A 22693-nucleotide genomic window follows, 5' to 3' on the forward strand; every position below is an offset into this window, starting at 1 on the left:
AGAAGAGAGTGGTGCTGCCTAAATAGAGCCCGCTGGGAAGTCGGGAGAAATAAAAGCAATCTTTTCCGATAGAAGATGACTCCTGACCCAACGTGTGATTGCGGCGTAGACAACCAGACGATGAAGCACATCTTCACCAACTGCCCCCTTAGCCCTCATGTGATGACAACGACCTCAAAAACATCACAAACAATGCTCTTACCTGGCTCCGACACTGGCGTGACAAGCTATGAATGAATCTACATTTCAAAGCGTGATGGAAATTTTCTTGATTAAAACAAAATCCTTTGAAAAAAAATATTTTGAAGCAAAATTAAGACCAAGACTAGTAAGATCATGGTGATGTGATAGCAGTCATTGTCATGACGTCTCAGGAGATGACTCAATTAACTAAAAAATGTCAGTTTGCACGCGGTAAGGTGTTGCAATATCCGGTGTCTTAAGTGCTTTTGAAGATAGTACGATAGACTACGATAATAACTCTGGCCAACACGATTTGGAGAAATGAATTTTGAAAAATAGTTGATGGGAATTTTGATGTGTGAACGATTGATATAAAAGTGAAGCCTTAATTTGACAGGATTGGTAAGTAGGGTTATGGGCCTTTGTCGGTAAAAGACTTTATGGAAAATAATGAAGTTTCTGGTTTGATCAGATATTACAAGTAGTCTACAGTAGCAAACTTAAAATTTATGCAAGCATCACTCATGTCTGCAATCTTCAGTACAACTTACCAATCTGGTTTGATTCTAATTTAATCCATCAAGTTCAGTGTCATGACTATGATTTAGTTTACGTTCTACAGACAAAACGTGATCTTAACTCGAGAATTAATAAGCATAAAATTTAACGTCTCAAGAAATCTCTTTGCAAACGAATTATGGTTTGAGTCACAAAAATAGTCAGACCGACGCCACGATTTTTAAATAGGCTTACACAACAAAAAAATAGGCTTAGGCTACACAACAATTTTTTCCTATAAATTTGGTTCATAAACCAAAAAACACGTGTTCTTAGCCGGAATGATGACAGGACCTTCTCTCTTTCATAAAATATTACCTTACTTTAATATTAGGCTGCGGAAACATATTCCATTGCCCATACCTTTTCTATATAAAATTATTTAGTTTTTACTTTAATAGTTGGTCCACATCGATAACTCAGTTGGCTAATGGCCTGCCTTTGCGAACCAAGAAACCACAAAATCAAGCGACTCTGGTTCGGCTCTCGGGGTGTGCGCTTAAGCATTTAAAGAACAGCTCTGTATTCAGCGGCACCTGGAATAATTCAAAGACAACGCTTTACTTCAACAGCCGGGAAACTTCATTCTGTCAAACTCGGAGACCGGGCCTGGGCAGTGCTTAAAAGCCTCTATAAGTAGGCTATGCGAAACTGCCAGGTTTAAACTATGAAAAAAGCTTTTTCAGTTCGAGAGGATAAAGCTTCAAGCAATCGGTTTAACGTGGGCTGATTGTCAATAAATCAACAGTTTTTACGCCTTAAGCTACTCCTATTCATTTAATTGTCATTTATTTTTAATTTATTAAGTTAAATTAACTTACTACCACATCCGATGGTCAATCTCCAACCTGGTTTTTCTTCTCACACTGATTCAACTTCTGCCAATTTTAAAACATTTAATAGATCGAAAAAATTTTCTTGGTTCGACAGAACTGTTTTTTGAATGTTAATTGAATGTAAGTCAAAGACAGAGTATTTTTCGCAAAGAATACTCCATCGAATAAAATGTAATACGAAAGTTGTTTACTGGCGAGATGGTGTAAAAAAGCAAAACTTCAACAACAAAACACATGTTGAGTAGATCTACAAGGACTGTTTACAATGCTAAGCGTGAATTGCTTTATTTTTGTTATGGTATTGATCACTGCATATCTTACGCATACGCTTTTCACATTTTAGACATCGCAATCTTGTGTTTGTGATATGAATAACCTGATTTACAAATCTCACGGTTGCGCTCAGAGGCATAATTTGTCCTCTTACGCCAGGGGTTCTTAACCAGGGGTACGTGTACCCCTTGGGGGTACGAAGCACCAAAGCAGGGGGTACGACATACAGTGTGAAATTATACGCTATTTAAGTATATTTGTGCAAAATACCTAACAAGTCGCTTTTGTAGGCCTATATATCTATATTAGCCTACTGGGGAGGTTTATATTTCTCAGGGATGGATGCAAGGCCCATTTGTTTTCAACCAACATTCTATGGAGGATAATGACCAACTGAGAGACGATCTGATAGAGATGAAAGTTGGTAGCTAAATAAAAATGGAGTTTGATTCAATGCAGTTGGATGCCTTCTGGTGTGCATAACAACACATTTCCCCAGTAGCAAAAGAAGCTTTAGAAATCCATTTCTTTTAGAAAATCTTTTAATAGTGGCTTCTGCGACAACCTACTTATGTGAAACTGGGTTTTCAACTCTTGTAAACATCAAAACTTAGTCGAGGAATCGTTTGGATCCAAGAGATGATATGCGTGTGTCTATCACAAAGAAAGAACCTCGTTTCAACCTGACCATTGACGAAAAGCAGCAATAAAAAAGCCATTAGTAAATTGACTGATTGTTGGTGTGCTGTAAATATTCTTGAACTTGACTGTTTTTAATGCATACATTCAACGCGTAAGTTATAAATACACTGAGTTAAATTCTTATTATTACAATTTAATTTACTTCGGCCATTGTAGACAGGGGATACGAGAAAATTTTATGAAAGCTCAAAGGGTACGAGCGCTAAAAAGGTTAAGAAACACTGTCCTAGGCTGAGCCTTTGGCACTTCCATGGTTGCCAATGATCGTGCGATCTCACTTCGAAGTTGGAGATGGTTTTCAGAGGACTTATTCACATGGTTGTAAAAGCGGAAAGCAGCGACAACTGATAAAATGACAAGCGGACAAAAAGGCTTCACCACCATTTCTTGGATCCAAGTTGTGGTCTAAAGGAGGACATATTATTAAGGTGGCTAAAAAATGTTAGTTTGCACGCGGTGAGGTGTTGCAATATCCGGTGTCAAGTGCTTTTGAAAATAGTACGATAGGCTACGATAATAACTCTGGCCAACACGCTTTGGAAAAGTGAAATTTGAAAAATGATTGATGGGAATTTTGATGTGTGAACGATCGCTTTGAAAGTGAAACCTTAATTTGACAGGATTGGTAAGTAGGGTTATGGCCCTCTGTCGGCAAAAGACCTTATGGAAGATAGTCAAGTTTCTGGTTTGATCAGATATTACAAAAAGGCTACAGTAACGAACTTAAAATTAATGCAAGCTCACACATGTCTGCAATCTTCAGTACAACTTACCAATCTGGTTTGATTCTAATTTGATCCATCTAGTTCAGTTCAGTGTTATGACTATGAATTAGTTCACGTTCTACAGACAAAACGTAATCTCAACTCGAGAATTAATGAGTGCAAAAAAACTTTTAAATTTCAACGTCTCAAGAAATCTGCTTTTTGCAAACGATCAATAACTGTAACCCTAAACAAATGAAACTTAACAACTAGACGGCATTTAATATAATACCACGAATATAAACTAAAAATTAGAAACGTTTTCGGCCATACTCATGTTAGCCCTTTTCAAGTAACAAACTGACTGATGTTTTTGACAGATTGAAATTACAGAAACTGATCTACACACACAAAATTCGAAAGTAGAAACGCATGAGAATGGAACGGCAAGGCAGAGGAGAGGAAAAATCACATGACGCTTAATTGCCTGGGAAAAACACAAATCAATGTCGCAAAAAATTACGTGAAGGCATTTAACAAATAGGAGGCACCTGCGGCAAACAGCTACCTATTGCAGGGGAAGATTGCAAGATTTTATGAGCAAAGCCTCATGGATTTTAGTATCAAAATTGGTGAAGCAATTACATACAATTCTCAAAGACTCCAGAGATGGTTTATTGTTTGAACAAGTTTGACAATCGAGTATTATGATCTTTGCCACCATCCCAGCCACCCAAATCAGTGGCGGATGTGGAGCAGTATGCTCATGTAGCGACATTTTTAAACACTAGTTGAAGTGCCAAAGGCATTGCGTATAAAAGTAGCAAATCATACGACTCTAAGCCTACTATAAATTTTTCTAAACAAAATATTAGGCAACAATGACAATTTTGATACAAATGTAGGCTAGTTAAGGGATTTTTGTTGATTTTCGTTTTGAAAAAAGTTTTTTACATGTCGATACGTTTATACCATCAAAACTTTGAAAGGAATTCAGTTTCACGCTGAGGAAAGTATGCTAAGTTCCAAAACATAGGGTGCAACGCATAGTACAAATTCGCTGCTTTTTATTTTTGCTGAAAAAAATGTTGGGGCCATATTTCGTATTGTGTCCCGACCAGCCCTGATTTCTCTCGGAGACCCTAGTGGCAGTGGCGAACGCAAAGGGGGGAGGCAGTGGGCCATCGCCTTCAAAGATAATATGTCCTCCTTTAGACCACGACTTCGATCCATGAAATGATGGTGAAACCTTTTTGCCCGCTTGTCAATTTATCAATTGTCGCTGCTTTCCGCTTTTGCAACCATGTGAATAAGTCCTCTGAAAATCGTCTCCAACTTCGAAGTGAGATCGCACGATCATTGGCAAACATGGAAGTGCCAAGACTCCGCCTAGGAGGACCAACTGCGCCTCCAAGCGCAACCGTGAGATTTGACGCTGTAAATCATATCCTGGTATTATACGCACAAGGACGTTGTGTATTGTGCATGAAAAACACAAGATTGCGATGTCCAAAATGTGAAAAGCGTATGCATGAGATATGTAGTGATGAATACCATAAAAAAATAAAGCAAATCACGCTTAGCATTGTAAACAGTCCTTGTAGATTTACTCAACATGTGTTTTGTTGTTGAAGTTTTTCTTCTTTACACCATCTCGCCAGTAAACAATTTTCGTATTACACTGTATTCGATTGCGTATGCTTTGCGAAAAATACTCTGTTTTTGACCTACCTTTAGATGCCAACGTTTCCATTTTGGGAAGATAATGAAAACTAACAAACTAGTAATAGTTTTACAATCCAAGCTGGTATTATTTTTAGTTTGACTGAAAGACACAACATTCAAAAAAAATTGTATTGAAATGATTACAGAAAGTCGTGGCCACCAGTAAAAGTTTGATCTAGTCGTGAGTGTTATCATAAGACAAAGAAAAACTGCGCTATGCATTTTAACCTTGATTTTAACGGATGTGACTTCAATGACGCAAATTCAGTCTTTAAAACGTTGATAAGGTGGCTAATATATTTGGCAAAGAATTGACCGAGTAGCTCATTTCAATTAGTTGTCTTCTCGTAAGCCAGGTTATAGTTGACAACGCAATTTTGCGACAAATTGTAACTGCTCAAAATGAACATGTTCATGAAATACGTTGCTTTAGCTTTGAGTTTTGCACTTTGTCTGTCAGTTGATGTCAGCTATGCAGAGCTTGTGACTGTTTGCAGAACCTACGATCCTGATAAAGAGCCTGGACCACCGAAATGCGAGTGTGAGACGGTGACAATAGTTAAGTCAAGCAGTGATCATGGCGGTAATAAGCCTCTTGATGAAAGCAAGAAAGAACAAATACAACAAATTGCTACAGAAGTGGTTGACGGTAAGTTTCTGATTTTATTGTTTCGAAGTGTTATTTTTTATCACACTATTAAGATTTTGCAGTATTAAGTTTGCTAATAGCCTATATTGTATTAGACATTTTAAATTAAATGTAGCTCAAGTATCAATTTATACCTAATCACAAATCTTTTCTTGCGTGAAGTTTTATCGACCACAATAACTTTTACGATGGACATCACAAAATCACAATTTACTGATAAACTTACTGAAAGTGACTTTCTTCATTTATGAAGTAGCCTAAATGGTAAGCTGATGGTGTCCGTGTTAAATACTTAAAAGACTGAAAGTCAATCAAGTAGATTTCGGAAGTGGTGGTCCTTTTTTCTAATGTCGAAAAAGAATTCTCACAACACATAAAAAACAAATGCTTTGATGACAGATTTTTGTCTGGGTTGTTAATTGTTAAAATTTAAATCTTTCCTTTTTTCTAACTTAATTCAAACTTTGCGCGCGATAATTTTGTCTAGATTTGAATTTTCATTTTGCGTGTTTAGTTGGTTTCAACAACATGGTCCTGTGTTTTGCCATGCTAGACAGGTAGTCACTACCTGGTCTAGCCCCTGAAGAAGTCAGTCGTGTCTGATTGACGAAACGTCGGAATAAAAGCAAATTGTCACTGTATACATCTTGTGATAGTTTAGCTCAATTTGCACCAGTAGAACATCTCCTATTATTTAAATGCTTTGATTAGTAAAAAAGACAGCCTAGGCTAAATTAATTGATTAATTATTGAAATATTGTTTGAAAGATATCTTTAGTTGTGTACTAGCTAACCATACTCCATAACAATTAGATCACACACGAACTTCAACTTGAAAACCGTTTTAGAATTCATGAAGAATTTCACGACTAGACTCAATCATCTGTCTAAGCAAGTGGAGCAAGTGACATACGGAATTTCAGAGACACCTACAACCGATGCACCTCCAACCGCAAGTGAGTATGAACTGCATACAGAAGTAGGCAGTGGCGGCTGGTGGTGTTTGTGAGCAGTGGGGCTGCAATAAATTGTCCGGGGGCGAAGCCCGTCGCCGAGTTCGCCGAAGGCGAACGACTTCGCGGGGGGTCTGGGGGTCCCACCAGAAAATTTTGAAAAGTTACATTAAATTTGGAGCGTTCTGAGCATGTTTTTACCCCAAATTTAAAAAAAATACATTCAAATTTTGTTAAAAAGTTGTTGTATTCCTAAGCTATAATTTGAAAAAACTAACAGTAGGCTATTGCTTTGGTGACAAACCTTACTACAGTAGTATTGAGCTTAGTCTTGACTGGCCTAGCTGTTGCATACAAGGTACAAGTGATTTTGAGATGCCCTACGCAGAAGTAATACTTCCTATAACCTGTTGAATACGCTAACTCTAAAGCTAACACTTCTACATTCATGGCTCATGGCTACTCCGCGAAATTATAACTAACTTTAAAAAGTCTGCAAAGTTATTCGGTTAGGTGGGGCTGTTTTCTATGCAGCCCCAACAGATTCAAAAATTGCTGCAAAATACCAAAAGAGGTGGAGCTTCAAGAATAATTATTAGCCAATCAGAACGCTTAAAATCTAGAATCTCGGGCTGCAGAGCAGTTTGCCCAATATCGGTTTTGCCAAACGAAACTTTTAATATTTTAATTTTCGATCCGCAATTCTTAAGTGAAAAAAGTAACGGGTCGGACAAACTCAGAGAAAAACATATTTTCCCTCTTCTCGTTCTTTCAGGTGGGGCTGCAGCCCTGCAGCCCCATGGCACGAACCGCCACTGGAAGTAGGTCTACAGTAAGTTATTCAAAACGATTTAGTAGGACAGAATACATCTTTATGACATCCAATTGCGGTAATTGGTGGTTAGTCTGTATATAAATAAGCTGCTGCCTGTATATAAAATAATAAGCTGTTGGTTACCTTTTACGCCATTTATAATTCACCTGTCATGTAGTTTTAAGACCACTTTGTTTAATTTTAAATAGTATTAACTTGTAAGTTAATTGTTTGCCAGGCCGTAATCTTGACAGATTAATGTATTTTAGATTGCAGACATCGATTTGATTAAATTTTACGTTATATCTTTATAAAGTCTGATAAAGTTTGCAACTTTTGAAATGCATAGGCCCTGTTTATTTTAGTAAAAATTTTATTTATTTTTTCATGATTGTCTCGATATGCTGTTTATTTTCCCGTTCAACCAATCTGTAGCTTGGTAGTTTGTAGGTTGCTACAAATAGAATAGTTGAAATCAAGAAATTTTGAAATACAAAATTTTCAGACTTTCGAAAACGAAAACAGATAATAGCCTTCCTAATCACCTCGCCTTTCTGCAGCATTAGAGCTACACCTAGAAATGATTGGACAAAGCAAAATCACATTAAGTTTAAATAGGGCCTTGCTGAAGTGCCATCTTGTGTATGTTGATGAAACCTCAGTCTGCACAAATCATCCATCACTTTTCCATCTCGACCCTTATGCATGAGCTAATATTGCTTGTTTATTGTTTATCTTATTGCAACACAGTCCAGTAGCCAAAGCCCCAAAAAAAAGTTTCATAAACTAAGTTATACAAGAAGAATTTATTTTCTCCACTTTTATGTTTATTAAACGTTTTTTTAACAATGTGTTTCCTTTGGTAATTTTGTTTTAGACACACTGTCCAACTTCAACTTAGGCCTATTTATTTTTATCTCCAATTTCCATTTTGGCATTTATTATTGAAATATTCATTTTGCTTAGGCTAAGCCTTTTGGAACTGCTATACCAGACACGTCTTTTCAATCTGAGTTAGTTGGATGGTTGCTGCAGAGACTACGAGCTAGCAATTTGTCTGAGGTAGAAACACAGCTGATAATAAACGCTTATCAACACACAGCATCAGGAATCGGTAATAACTAAGAAGCCTGAAGTATTTTTAAACAGAGTAACAATTTTATTATATAACAAACTTGTTGTCTCAGGATGGAAAATAAAAAACGTTTTCAATTCCATCTTATTGCATCTTTGTACATCAATTTGTTTTCTCACTGCCCTCAACAAAACTCTGATCTATTTATTCAGAATAAATAAACTAAAGCAAATACATTTTCACCGATCCCTTGAGGGACCCAATAGAGCAGGCTACAAAAATCTTTTGTTGCCAACCAAAACTCTGTTTTCTCACCAGTTTTTGGCTCTAGTGGCCTAAGCTATACAAAAGTATTTCCTAACAAACGCCACTTGCACGTGCAATAAAACAACAAACTTCCTCTACAAACTGCATTTCAAATTTATAATTGATTCGGAGCTGATTGTGAACTCCGTTGGTTTCTCGTACAAATCAGCAAAAGTCATGATTCAATCGCAGATTTGTCATTGCTCAAAACCTTACAGTTTGAAATGATGACATTTAATGGAAAAACTACTTGTTTCGTTTGATTTAGTCACTAAAATATTTTCAAAACCAATTTGTTGTTCGACGATTAACCGTAATATGTCAAAAGAACTACAAGCTAGACTTACTACCATGGATGACAAGTAATTGGTTAAGTGTTAATCACTACAAAGTTTTAAATAGTAGTAGATATTAAAGTAAGCAGATTGTTGGTAAGCAGTATTGTAAGCAGCAAGCAGTTCAATTGACAATTTTTAACTTAAAAATAAACATTCTATTATGTTTTCATAGTTAACCTCAACAGGTTTACAAAACTTGATGACGGATGGACTGGACTGCTAAATGGATATGGATTCAAATTAACAAGTAGACGTCAAGACTACAACGCAAGCAGACAGAGCTGCCAAGAAATGGGAGCTGATTTGGCTGTTTACGGCATACGAAATATTGATGATAGAAGGTGAGACTACAACTAATGCTTGCAAGATTTATAGTAATTACAAGCAAATCAGTTTACCCATCAAAAATAGAAAAGTGCGTTTGTTAACAAATTGTTAATCTTAATATCAGGATTGTTTCAAACTAAAATTTCACGTTCTGAACCACGAATTAACTCTACAAAATACTTCGTTTCGAATTAAACACTTCCTCTTGGTTTCGCTATAAAAAGTAACTTTGTTTTATTGCGAACTCGACGCTACTTGCCAGTTATTTAACCTTGCATCAAAGGTAAAGGTGAGTTCCATACTTGAATCCAAGCATCGGGAGATGAGAAGATAAGGTTCTCATTAAGCCTTTGGCACTAACGAGAGAGGGGTGGTCGGTTGCTGTCTCTCGGGCGCCTTTCCTTCAGCAACTACGCCCACCCAATTTATTACACCCTGGGTAGAAGTGAGCGGTGTTTTTCAACAACCAGCTTAAGCCAGGTGTCGAACCAGGTTTGCATTAATGGAAAGCCATCGCCTTATCAGTTGCGACATCCCACCGCGACGCCATTCCATATCATATAGGGTACAACTTACTTGTAATTGTGGCCTATGTTATGGAATGGCGTCAATATATAGCTTTGAAAAAAAAGCAATTTTAGAATACTACAAAGAGAGGAATCACAACAAATTAAAGAGGGGTTGAATAACGTTATCCAAAACAATACAATAAAGTAACAAAGTAACACACATGTTCATTAGGCTGTGCCAAAAAATGGCGAGGTTCGTGGATTTTTCCTTAACTTTCTGAAAATTTGTAGTGGACTTTTACAAACACAAACTTTAAAAAAAAAATTGAAAATAATGACGTCACACGGTCGCGCTGGGCGTTTCTATGGCCCATTGTCATAAAAATTGTCATATTTCGAAAACTACTGGAGATAAAAAGATGAACGTTACATCAAAAGCTGCAGAAGTAACATGTTTATGTTTATATCTGCTGTAAAAACATTTTTTATTCTAGGACTACTTGAAAAATAGTTATAAGCAAAAAAACTCAATTTTACTATTTTTTTGGAGTAGGGGAGATGCAGGACCTATTAGACATTTTTTTCTTTTTTGCTTTCATCTCCTCAGCTTATATCAAAATAAGACAAAATTTTTAGAAGATACGGCCAAGGTTAATGTTAATTGACTGTGTAAATATCTTGACAATCGAATATATTTTTATGAGGTTACAGCTTATACAAACTTTTTTGAAGAATGTATAATCGGTCCTGCCCCTGAAGGACCTATGATACACAAGCAAACCTTGAAAAACAAAACATGTTTTTTCACTTTCATTGCAAAAACAAGCACATAAAAATGTGAAATAATAATACTTAGTGTCTATAAACATTTTAATTGCCAAAGTAAGATTAATTAATTAAAAATAAACTCTAACGTTTTCGACACGTACGTGTGTCCTCATCAGGGATTACATATCTGCAATATACATAAAATGAAAATTGTAGGGTAAATTTGACTTTGCACTATAACTGTAACTGTATACTAACGACACTCCAGACCGAAAAGCACAAACTGAACGAGTGACACAGGAATGATTACAAGTAAATTATACGGTGGAAAACAGATCACATGAGGTGTGAACTACAGGCATTTGACAAACAATTAGAACACACACAAGAGGAACGACGAGCCACAGGCGAATAACTGCCGGTTGAGAGACGGATTATTACGTTTGATTCTTAAGGCTTGCATAATCTTAGTCTGAAATTCAGATCTGCCTCGAGAGATGATTTCAAATTGGTCGATCGAGACATTGTCAGTGCACGTTTCACAAAAGGCAATGTGCTCTTTAATTGCACTTTTGGTTGTTAAATTTGGATTTAAGTGCTCCCCGGCCCTTGTCAACAAATGTCTGGTTGACATACCAATGTATGTCTGGTTTGCGTCACGCAAACAACTAAATTTATACACAACAATCGAAGAAAGAGCAAAGGAGGTAGGCGACTTCAGTTGAAAACATTGATGCACTTTAAATGTTTTACACACAGGATGAATGTCACATGAAAATTTATTTTTTATAAGTTTAGCTAGGTTTTTTTGCAAAGCTTGTTGAATGTTGAAGGTCCTGTTATTCATGTAGACTCTACATGAAGCAATACTTCGAAAATGTGTCTTTGGTATTTGTCACCTCAACTCCAGTTATAATCAACAACAGCAATGGCATTTTTAGTAACCTGCTCTGATGATGTCGCCAAACTTCCAAGCTTTTCTTTCACATCTTCACACTTTTGAAATATTAAACAGTAACGTCCAAGACCTATTATACATTACAATGAGTTAAGGCACTTGAAGAATTAACTTTTATAAGTTTTAAAAATAAAGCTTACTTTTCTAGCAACATTATATTACATGTACGCTCTAAAAGTCATTTCAACAAAAATAGTGAATTTTGGCCGTGGCGGAAAAGAGTTTAACGGTAGCCACTTTAACAAGTCGAAATTCTGCCACTGAAATTGATTAGGATGAAACCGCTAACCAATCACAAGCTACGGTTTAAGTGACGTAAAAAATGGCGAAAAGAAGATGATAGAAAGCAAATTAAGTGATGGATTTTTTGTCAGCTGGTTGGCTTAGGGGTTAGGGTTAGGGCTAGAAATAGTCATTTCATTGACGCGTGTTCGATTCTCACCACTGCTATTGCTCTTTTTCTTCTGTAATTACCAAATAAAGTTCAAAACAAGCATTAACTCTCTGGATGAGTGCTAGAAGGATCACAATTGGACGGTAGCCTCTTATAACACGTTCTGATTGGTTGGCGGTTGCATTGTAGTCAATTTCAGTGGCAGAATTTCGACTTGTTAAAGTGGCTACCGAGTTTAACACCCCCCTTATGAAGACGCCTCTTACACAGTAGAGCTATTGATGTAACGCTAATTAATTTTACTTTGGCAATTAAAATGTTTATAGACACTAAATATTATTATTTCACATTTTTATGTGCTTTTGTTTGCAATGAAAGTGAAAAAAAATGTTTTGTTTTTCAGTGTTTGCTTGTTAATAGGTCCTTCAGGGGCAGGACCGATTACACAGGCCAACAAAAAAAAATTGGCACAAAAGGTGAGAGTCATTTTAGAGTATTTCAGGGCTCCTGATTCCGAAAATGCACTTAGTTTTTTCGAATTGGCTCTAGTTTTTGAGATATTCGACAATGAAAATTATTTTGAAATCGTTACTCAAAAGCTTTTAACTGGCACTTGCAGAAATCGAATTGACGGATAGAGATGCGTGGTGAAACTGCAACAGATGTGGGTTGAAGAGATTACAACCGAACGTTGACGTGAAGTAGCAGGAGGTAGTTGATAGTCGTGTTCTGCTGACTTAGTAAACTACAATAGGTAGGATAGGACACGACATCCTGCCATCTCAAGTCCTTCCGAAAGTCTTCAACAAACTCCCACCCTTGAGAGAAGAGAGTGGTGCTGCCTAAAAAGAGCCCGCTGCAGAGTTTGGAGAAATAAAAGCAATCTTTTCCGATGGAAGATGACTCCTGACCCAACGTGTGATTGTGGCCTAGACAATCAGACAATGAAGCACATCCTCACCAGCTGCCCCCTTAGCCCTTCATGTGATGACAACGACCTCAAAAACATCACAAACAATGCTCTTACCTGGCTCCGACACTGGCGTGACAAGCTATGAATGAATGAATGAATGAATGAATGAATGAAGTAAACTACAACAACTGTTGAAGTGCAATGGAGGCTTCTTGCTGATTAACTATTGAGGAACACGAGTGGCATTCTGGGCTAAACTTGAACACTAGTTAAAGTCAAAAAGTCCATTTGCATTGTTTCCTCGTGTTGAAAGAGACAGAGCGAGAAATGACGCAGCCTCCCGTCAGAAGTACATTGATCTAAAAGGACTAATAAAACTTTTCTGTTTTTGTGAAGCAATCCAGCAAAATGTCCACTTGAAGCGGTTGACTGTTTTTTGGGTTACTCAACGCAAAAAAATAGTGTACTAGCATCATTTTTTAATCATAAATCGATTTCGCTATCACATCATCCTCAATATCAGGGGTTCTCAACCTGGAGGCCATGGCCCTCTAGTGGGCCATAAACCTTTTTCAAGGTGGCCATGGAAAAATTTAAAAAATAACATTTTTTTTAATTTATCATCTCTAAGTCTACTCCAACACTATATAACAAATAAAATAAATTAAAATTTAATAAAAACACTACAAGTACATTTTGCCCAAATCTTCATGAAATGGTCTTTAATTCCAGGTTGTTTCAGAACTAATATTATAGTCAAAAATAGGGGGCCATTGATTTTTCAAAATTTTCAAAGGAGGCCTGCTCAATATGATCATGTAAAGAGCAAAAATCAAAAAGCAAAAGTCAAGAGCAAAATTATACATTGATAGAAAAGGATTAGTTTACACAGGCAAACCAATTTAAGTAAAGTCAAGCGATTGTGATGTCAGCATGGCTATAGGTGAAATTTACTAAAGGTGGCCAGTGATGCCAAAGCCACAAGGATGTTAAATTAAAACTTGCAGGTAAAAAGTTAAATACGTGAGGGGACAGGACTGTAGAATATGACACAAATAAGATTATGTCAGAATGCGGAGTCGCAGTCGGTACAAAACTTCTACATATCGGAAGAAGGTAGTAGGCTAATAATAAATTGAACGAAAACTAATGCAAGTTGTAGTTTTTAATAAAATGAACTTGTTGTTTTGTTTCTACGCTTCGAAATTATTTTTTTATTAATGCACGCAAAATGATCTGCAGTAGCAATACATACCTTTACAATACAATAATTTTCCACTTGATTATAAAATTGTGTTTTCATTTCTCAATATCCAGACTATGCTAGAACTCTAAGTTGTGTTGTTGTGTATTGGATTATTAAAAGGTTTTACATGGTTTGAAAATGTTGTTTTAAGCATCTTCTATGAATCTATAATAGTTAAAGAGCAACTAGGCCTCAAACATGCCTAAAAGCAGTAGCTGATTGTTTTGCTTTCGGTCTGCTTCATCATTATCCTATTTTGTTCACTGTGTTGTTAGGATCATCAAAAACGCTTTGAAGCCCGAATACCTATTGTGGATCGGAATGAATGATATCGACGAAGAAGGAACGTGGAGATGGCTTGATGGCGATCTTGTAAATGATGCTGACGCTTTGTGGAGTCGTGGGGAACCAAATGGTGGAAATAGACACGATTGCGCATATATGGACCCTGGCACCCTGTTCAGCAACGACTTTTCATGTTCCCTGAACACCCATGGCTTATGCGAAAAATCGTGGAGTTAAACAACTCCTTTATTAACGAACTTCACTCAATGACTATAGATATTCCGAATGGAATAGATTATTATTGATTGTTACGTGAAACGTGTGTACTGTGTAGTCATTGTGACAAAACACTGATTGCCATCAACTCACAATAAGTAACCACGCAAATATTGATGTTATTGAATTGTTGGAACGATGTTAGGAAGGGTGTACGGTAGGTCAATCGGCTTCTTTTTTTCCAAATACAACTTTAACCCTGATTTTAGGATACAACAGAATATTTTAAGACCTCTGCAAAGAAAAATTTGAAATTTCCTACCAAAACCCTCCTCTCCACTGAAAGTTACTTATCGCGTTAAATTGCCTAACATTGTATTGACGTCATTTTTTGTTTACGGCATTTAAAGTTCAAATATTATTTGCTACTGTACAAAACGTTAGAAATGTTGTAAGACTGGCACAAACAGTTTTTGTATTTTTGGTTTCATTGTAAAACTCGAGAAAGTGGTCATTTCGCTTTGTGCGCATGTGCAATAGCGTGACGTAATTGCAAATAGTTTGTGTGATGCTGGTTACAGGTTACACTTTTAAATAGCTTTTAAGCTGGTTACACTTTTAAATAGCGGTAAATTAACCACAATCTATTTTCCTAAAAACGTAACTCAGTGATTCTTAAACTTTCTCAAGAAAAAATTGCGTCATGATCCCTTTGCGATTTTTCGAAAACTCATGGTCCACCATAAAGTAGAAGTAGTAGTAAGGCAGTTTTAATCCGGTGATGTTACCTTTACCGGTACCGGTGATGTCCCAGGTAGAATAACTGGGTGAGGAGAAACTTGAAAATCAACCCGTAAAATAGGGAAAGCCTGGCAAAACGGACATTCTTACATTAAAGTGCTTTATTTGAGCAAACAAACCAGATATCCTGGTAATCAACATGTCACTTAACCCTATCTTAATACGAGCTGTTTTCGTACGCGGAAAGCACGTCACGGACTGTCTTAGCTTCGTGCTAATTAATCGCTAATAACGGGAGCTATGAAAATCACAGAGCTAAAATATTTTACAAGATAATAATCATGTATATTGTGCGCATAGAAATTATTTTTTTACCCAACAAATTTATTGAAATAAAGTACGTGTTTGAGATGAAAAGACGTCAGAAAGTCGGCTTTTATTCTACTTTCCAAAAATAGCTTTAAAATTGAAATTTTTGAATTATAACATAAAGTAATGCTAAACTAAACACAAAATTACTTTTGTTCATAAGTATAAGGCATTTTTGGGCGTTTTTACATTTCAAAGTAATTGAATATATAGCCTATCTAGCATTGCACGAAAATGTGTAGCCATCTGTGACGAAATGCGTATTGTGAAGGGCAGGAAGGTAGAAAAATAACCAGTGTAGGTTTAGAAAATTCGCAAAGAACAAAAACTAAAAGTCAAGAAATTTCATATTTCTAGCATATTTTCTTCTGAGAAATATTTCACTACTAAGAGTGGGGCGTCCTCATAAAACCCCATGTCGCTACAGACACAGATAGGGTTAACAACAGCTGCACAGAGTATGAAACTTAATGTGTTTTTCTTTTTTGTTTATATACAAAAAATGGTTTTTATTTTGTGTGTTCGTTTTACCCCATTGGGGCAGAACAGGCATAATATGTGTTCGCTTTGCCTGAAAGATCATTTTGTTAATTATAACTATTTGTCAAGATCAAACGATTTTTTGTAAACTTGTTAGAATGAATATCCATGAATAAAAACAGTCAGGTTTGGTGACCAGTAAAATTATTTTAAAGAAAGCTTTCGCCGCCTTTAAGCCAGCTTTTTCAGTAGCCTACCCTTATTCAAATAGAACGAAACTAACTGTTTGTCAAACAGTGTTTGACAAATGAATCTTTGCTGTTTCAAGTCTCCACTAGCTAAACTAGCTAACTGTTTGAAAACAGTTTTCAAGCCAAAAAAACTACCGTACCTTTTTTAGGCTGTATTGCAAGTAATATCGATATGTTCATTTTGCCACAAGCAAGCTAACCAAGAAAGTCTATAACTATAAACAAAACAAAAAGCTCATTCTGGAGGGCAGTGAGTCATTGTTCACCAATGATCAAAACTGAAAGAGAAGCAGAGGTTTTCAAAAAACAATGGAATATCATCAAAATTTAGAAGACAAAGTTTTATAATAAAGTAATGAGAAAGTTATTTCGATTTCTTGGTCATCGAGTGTCGAGCAAAAGTTTCAAATTTTTTGGTGTAGAATACGCATTTAAACAGTTTCAGAAGACAGAAAAAAAACTGTTATTTTTGTTTGTAGTTTTTTCAAAAAAGCAAATGTGCGTTTTGCCTCGCATGTCCGTCTTGCCTGTCTTCCTCTACCAATTTTAACAACACAACAAAATATGATATTAGCCTGGGTTTGCAAGCATATGGGTTTGTTCAACTTTTTGTAAACGTAGATGGAAAGCTCGATTAAAAAGGTAATTATTCCAACAAGTTTTGCGAGAAAGTGACTTGAATTCTTCTGTTGACTTTTGGCTACTACAGTAGATTACCTCCTAATGTTAATGATGATATATATCAGGAGGTAGGCTAACCTAGTAGCCTATAGTCACCAGAAGAACGCAAGTCACTTTATTTATCAAATGCCTGGCGAACAGTTTCACTAAGTTTTGCTTTGTTGGAGTTAGTTCAAAGTTCAAACATCGAAAAGTTGTAATGTTGTGTGTAAAATATAGCCTAATCAAAAATATCTAATTTCTTCCTCGAAAAAGGATTATAGTGATGCAGATACTGTTATTTTCACTTTGTTAAATGTATTGTTATTATTGAAATCTGTCTGCAACCGTTAACGTCTACAACCGTTAAATCAATGTAAAAAAAAACGATTGGCTCGCCAGCTGGGACATTGCATTTCCACACGTTACACTAAACTACATTAACACTGAAAATGCGCAAGCTTAACCAATTTAACTTAAAGTGCCTCTGACAGGAAAATAAATTTGCTAAATTTACCTAAGATACCAATGAGATGACACTAACAAACTTCCCTGACCATAAAATTCTAAAAACTATCAACAGGCTACTAAGTTACACGCTTGCAAACTTTCGTTCACTTTCGGCGAATCTGGCACTCATTTAATTGAGAAAATAAAAACGGCAACACCGCTGTGACGTCACCATGGGTGGAAAAGATACATTCTTTCTCTGTGGTGAGTTGGTGAGGTATGGTACGACTACTACAAAACGTCAATGTGTGGGGCTCTATTGGTCTAAAGCAGGGGTGACGAATCTTTTTGCGGTCGCGGGCCACTTTGTCAGTTACACATTAGTTATCGGGCCACACAACTTAGCGCTTGTCAAAATTCCATGGCGTGATAGACTGGAATCGACCAAAAATACAAGGTGAAGTTGGTAAATAGTGTTTTCACAACTTTACCTTATAGCTTTCCTATTTTCTAGTTTTAAACCCTGAAAGCAGGGGCGCGGAAATTAGGGGTGCTCAAGGGGCTGCAAACGGTGAGTAAAGATCTGATACTGAGTTTAGCTTACCCGATGACATCAGAAAAGATCGCCTTAAAACGGAACTTACTTTGCTCAGCGTTGTTGCAAGTACAAAAACCGCAATCTTCGTTCAAAAGGTTGCTGAGATAGTATCGCAACTAAACCCTCAAACACTAGATCTTTTTAAAGAAACGCGAAAATTCGTGGAGCTCTGCCTTTGCTTCTCGGTTTCAGCTGCATCATCAGAACGTTCTTGTTCTGCTCTAAGACGCCTGAAAACGTGGTTGAGACGCTCAGTGACACAAAAAAGACTCACGGTACTCATCTTGCGTTGATGCATGTCCAGTTGTCCACCAAAGAATTTTGGACACTGTCGATGTCAAAGAACTCATGACACAGTTCATAGAGAAAACACCTGAGCGAAAATCAATCTTCGGAAGCGTATGAGAGCTCATTTCCACAAACTGTCGTTTTTATGTCACTTTCTAATTTGTTGGTTTTAATTTTATTTTCCTGAAAAGCTTTTTGTCGTTTGCCGTTCTTCGTTTGTTACAATTTCCAATGTGTGTGTTTTGGCGTCGTTTTTTTTACGCAGGAGGTAACCAGATGCTCACTACCAGTTTTAAAAATAATGCCCTCGCAGATAATGGGGGTCTGGGGGCGAAGCCCCCAGAAGCTGACAACACTATGGCAGCTTCACTCCCCCTAAAGAAAAATAGTTCCCGCGCCACTGCCTGAAAGTTAGTGTTTAGGCCGTTAGGGTAAAAAAATAGCAAAGGAAAGGTGTACTAGTGAAGGCATAAAACAGCTTTAAGATGTCTTTTGTCTTTAATGCATGAGCGATTGTCAATTTTTTTTTGCGGGCCGCACAAAATTCTTTGACGGGCCACATGCGGCCCGCGGGCCGCAGGTTTGTCACCTCTGGTCTAATGCATGTGCAAAATGAGAATTACCAAAATGAAAAAGTCAACTTATTATTACTATCAGGTTTACATGAAATAGGTTGAGTTTATTTTTATCAAACAGCATCTCAATTTAATTGAAATTGCAGTTTTTCTAAACTCTTGTAGGGCTGCAATTTTGATAATTTTTTATTTGTCATAATCTGGCTATAGCCATTTGCAGTGTGTTATAGTCGTCATCTACGTTGAATATATGTAACTCGTGACCAGCGTCACTACATAATCACCGTTCAGCGTTTTCTGGTACAGACGTTGGAATTGATTACCACCGCACTGCGCGTGTAATCAATTAAGCGTTCTGTACCACGTTCCTCAGTTGATTGTTTTGCGTTTCTTTCTTACTATATATTGCGTTGATTTTATACAGTGAATCAGTAAGTAACAAGAGGTAAATGGTTTTCTCACTTGGTTGGCTATCGCTACAATTATTATTGTTTATTTTATATTAAACGTCTGGAAATACAACAGACATTTAACTGGCGTCGTCGGCAGGATCTTTACAGAATTTCTACAGGATTTTAGAAACATGGAGAAACTGATCGAAGTCCTGCAACAACAAATTGCCAACCAAGAACGCCAGACGAAGGAGCAAATTGCCAGACAAGAAGAACGTCACCGAGAACAAGAACAACGTCACCAAGAACAAGAACAACGTCACCAAGATCAGACGAAACTACGAGAAATGCGAGCCCAAACTTCAAGACCACAACCAACAACAATACAACAGCAGGTATCTTTACCTAAGTTCGTAACGTTCGATGCCACCACTGAACTGTGGGCAGACTATTGGAAGAGGTTTAACACCTTTGTAGCAGCACATTCAGTCGCACAAGACAAAATGCCGCAGGTTTTTCTCACCAATCAATCACCTACAATCTACAAAATGTTAACAAATTTGGCTGCGCAGGAAACAAACCCAAAAGAAGTCAACGATCTCACCATGACGGAAATTACAAATTACATGGCTCAACAATTCGACCCAAAACGCTTCATCGTGAGGGAGCGATTCCGTTTCTGGAGCGAAATGAAGCGCAAGCCCGGTGAAACAGCTCAAGAACTAGCCATCCGCATACGCCAGGCAGCTGCCACCTGTGACTTCTCGTCCATTTCAAATCCATTGGACGAAGCTTTACGTACTCGTTTTATTTGTTCAATAGGTAACGAGGCGGTGCTTAAGGCGTTATTCAAAATCAGAGCTGATGAACTTACTTTCAAACGTGCGGTGGAGGTTGCATCAGAAACCGAAGAGGCAGCCAAGGTGGCCAAAGAAACTGTTTACGGCACTCCACCAGTACCAGTTGCGAAAGTAAGGACCATCAGCAAACCTCCAAAAACTAGGCAACTTACAGGTACTTTCTTTTCTTCTAAAAATAAAGAATGCTATCGCTGTGGTAATTCCAACCACAACGCCAATGACTGTAGGTTTAAGAAAGCCACTTGCCATTTCTGCAATATTACGGGACACTTACAGAGTGTTTGTCGAAAGAAAGCTAGACAGTTCAAACCTTCTAAGGTAAATTGTATCGAGGAAATTAACATGCTTTCTAGTTCTTGCAGAAAACCTCGAAATTCAAAGTTGGAAGTACCGATCTCCATTAATTCGGTAACCACACACTTAGAACTGGACACTGCTACAAATGGAAATTTCCTTTCCAACGACGTCTGGACTCGGGTAGGCGCACCTCAATTGCAAGCACCAGTGTCGCAGTTCCAGTCTGCTACCAAGCATCTAGTACCAATCACGGGTTCTTTCACGGCCCAGGTAACTTGTCCTTCCACGGGAAGGTCAGATAATATTCCTTTTGTAGTCACGACAGTCAAAGGACTGAACTTGCTAGGTCGTGATGCAATTTCGTCTTTAGGAATTTCTATCGATAAATTCCTTCTGTCTAACTGTTCTACTTTACAGAGCATCCAGTCATGCGACAAGCCTGATAAGAGTCTGGAGAAGGCATGCTCCCTCTTATGTGACGAGTTCAAAGATGTTTTTAAGCCTGAACTCGGGTGCTTACGAGATTATGAACTAGACATCGATTTTAAGTCTGATGCTAAACCTGTTTTTCTCAAACCTAGGCCTGTACCTTTCGCGCTAAAGGAGGACTTAGCACAAGCCTATGATTCGGGCATTGCACGTGGTGTATGGACACCAGTTCAGTTTTGCGATTGGGGCACACCAGTTGTTCCAGTCCGTAAGCCTTCAAACTCTTCAGGAGCGAAGGCCAAGTTACGCATTTGTGGCGATTATTCAGTCACGGTGAACCCTTCCCTGGAGACCCATCGTCACCCGTTACCCTTACCAGAAGACTTAATGCAAAAGTTGGGTGGTGGGTACGGTTTCAGCAAGATAGACTTGGCTAATGCCTACAATCAGATTCGACTTGGTCCTGACAGTCGAAAACGACTCGCATTAAGCACTCACCGTGGCGTACTTTTACAAAATGTTTTACCTTTTGGCATATCTTCTGCTCCAGGTTATTTTCAGAAGATCATGGACGACATTACAGCCGACCTTCCAGGGGTTGCAGTCTACCTAGACGACATTCTTGTCAGTGGCACTACTGCTGAGGAGCATCTCCAGAATCTTAGACGGCTCCTCGATCGACTTCACTCAAAAGGCCTGAGGTGTAGGAAAGACAAGTGTAAGTTTGCACAACCTCAGGTAGAGTATCTCGGACACATTTTGTCCAGGCAGGGCATCTCCAAAGGTCCCAAGGTAAACGCCGTACTGGAGATGTCTGCCCCCACTGACGTATCTTCTCTTCGTTCGTTTTTAGGTTCCTTACAATTTTATTCGAAGTTTCTACCGTTGAACGCTTCTACTGTAGCAGAACCACTATACCATCTCACGAAAAAGGACATTCCTTGGAGATGGGGAAAACAAGAGGAAAACTCTTTTGCTCAGCTGAAGCATCATCTATCTACTGATGAGGTTCTTACACATTTCAATGCGTCACTTCCGGTAGGTATCGCATGTGATGCTTCTAGTGTGGGCATCGGTGCTACTTTGTTTCACCGTTACCCAGATGGCACAGAACGGCCTATAGCAAACGTTTCAAAAGTATTAACAGCCTCTCAGAGAAACTATAGTCAAATTCAGAAAGAGGCTTTGTCGATAATTTTTGCGCTAAAGAAATTCTATCAATATCTTTTTGGTAGATCATTCATTTTGGTCACAGATCATAAACCATTGCTTAGTCTTTTTGGCCCGACCAAATCGACACCTTCTTTGGCAGCAAATCGTTTGGCTCGTTGGGCACTCTTTTTGTCGCAATTTACATACACTATTGAGTACAGGAAGACGAAGGATCATCAAAACGCTGATGCTTTGAGTCGCTTACCAGCAGGAGGGGATAAAGTCTTCGATGAAGAGGAAAGTGCGGATGACATTGATATCGTCTGCGCTATCGATGCTTTGGATTTGCAGGTCCAGACCCCAAATGCCGCCTCACTGCGTAAAGAATCTTCTAAAGATCCTATCATTTCCACGGTAAT

General features: G+C 37.7%; 1 protein-coding gene and 1 long non-coding RNA gene across 2 annotated transcripts in view; both read left to right on the top strand.

Moving 5' to 3' along the window:
- LOC145764483 (uncharacterized) overlaps positions 1 to 22693 on the top strand; it is a 75012-nt gene that overhangs the window by 37582 nt on the left and 14737 nt on the right. The window lies entirely within an intron of this gene.
- On the top strand, positions 13967 to 14753 carry LOC145775511 (CD209 antigen-like). Its single transcript, XM_082586840.1, has 2 exons — positions 13967 to 14101; positions 14507 to 14753. Exons 1-2 carry the CDS (start codon positions 14049 to 14051, stop codon positions 14751 to 14753), a joined length of 300 nt encoding a protein of 99 aa, XP_082442966.1. The 5' UTR covers positions 13967 to 14048.

Source organism: Aplidium turbinatum, chromosome 1 (assembly GCF_918807975.1).
Source record: "Aplidium turbinatum chromosome 1, kaAplTurb1.1, whole genome shotgun sequence".
In the NCBI taxonomy this organism is placed as follows: Eukaryota; Metazoa; Chordata; class Ascidiacea; order Aplousobranchia; family Polyclinidae; genus Aplidium; species Aplidium turbinatum.

Coding starts and splice junctions, on each gene's coding strand:
- LOC145775511 (XM_082586840.1), top strand. CDS start 14,049: ATGTCAGAATGCGGAGTCGCAGTCGGTACAAAACTTCTACATATCGGA. Junction 14,102..14,506: donor CTTCTACATATCGGAAGAAG/GTAGTAGGCTAA, acceptor CTGTGTTGTTAG/GATCATCAAAAACGCTTTGA.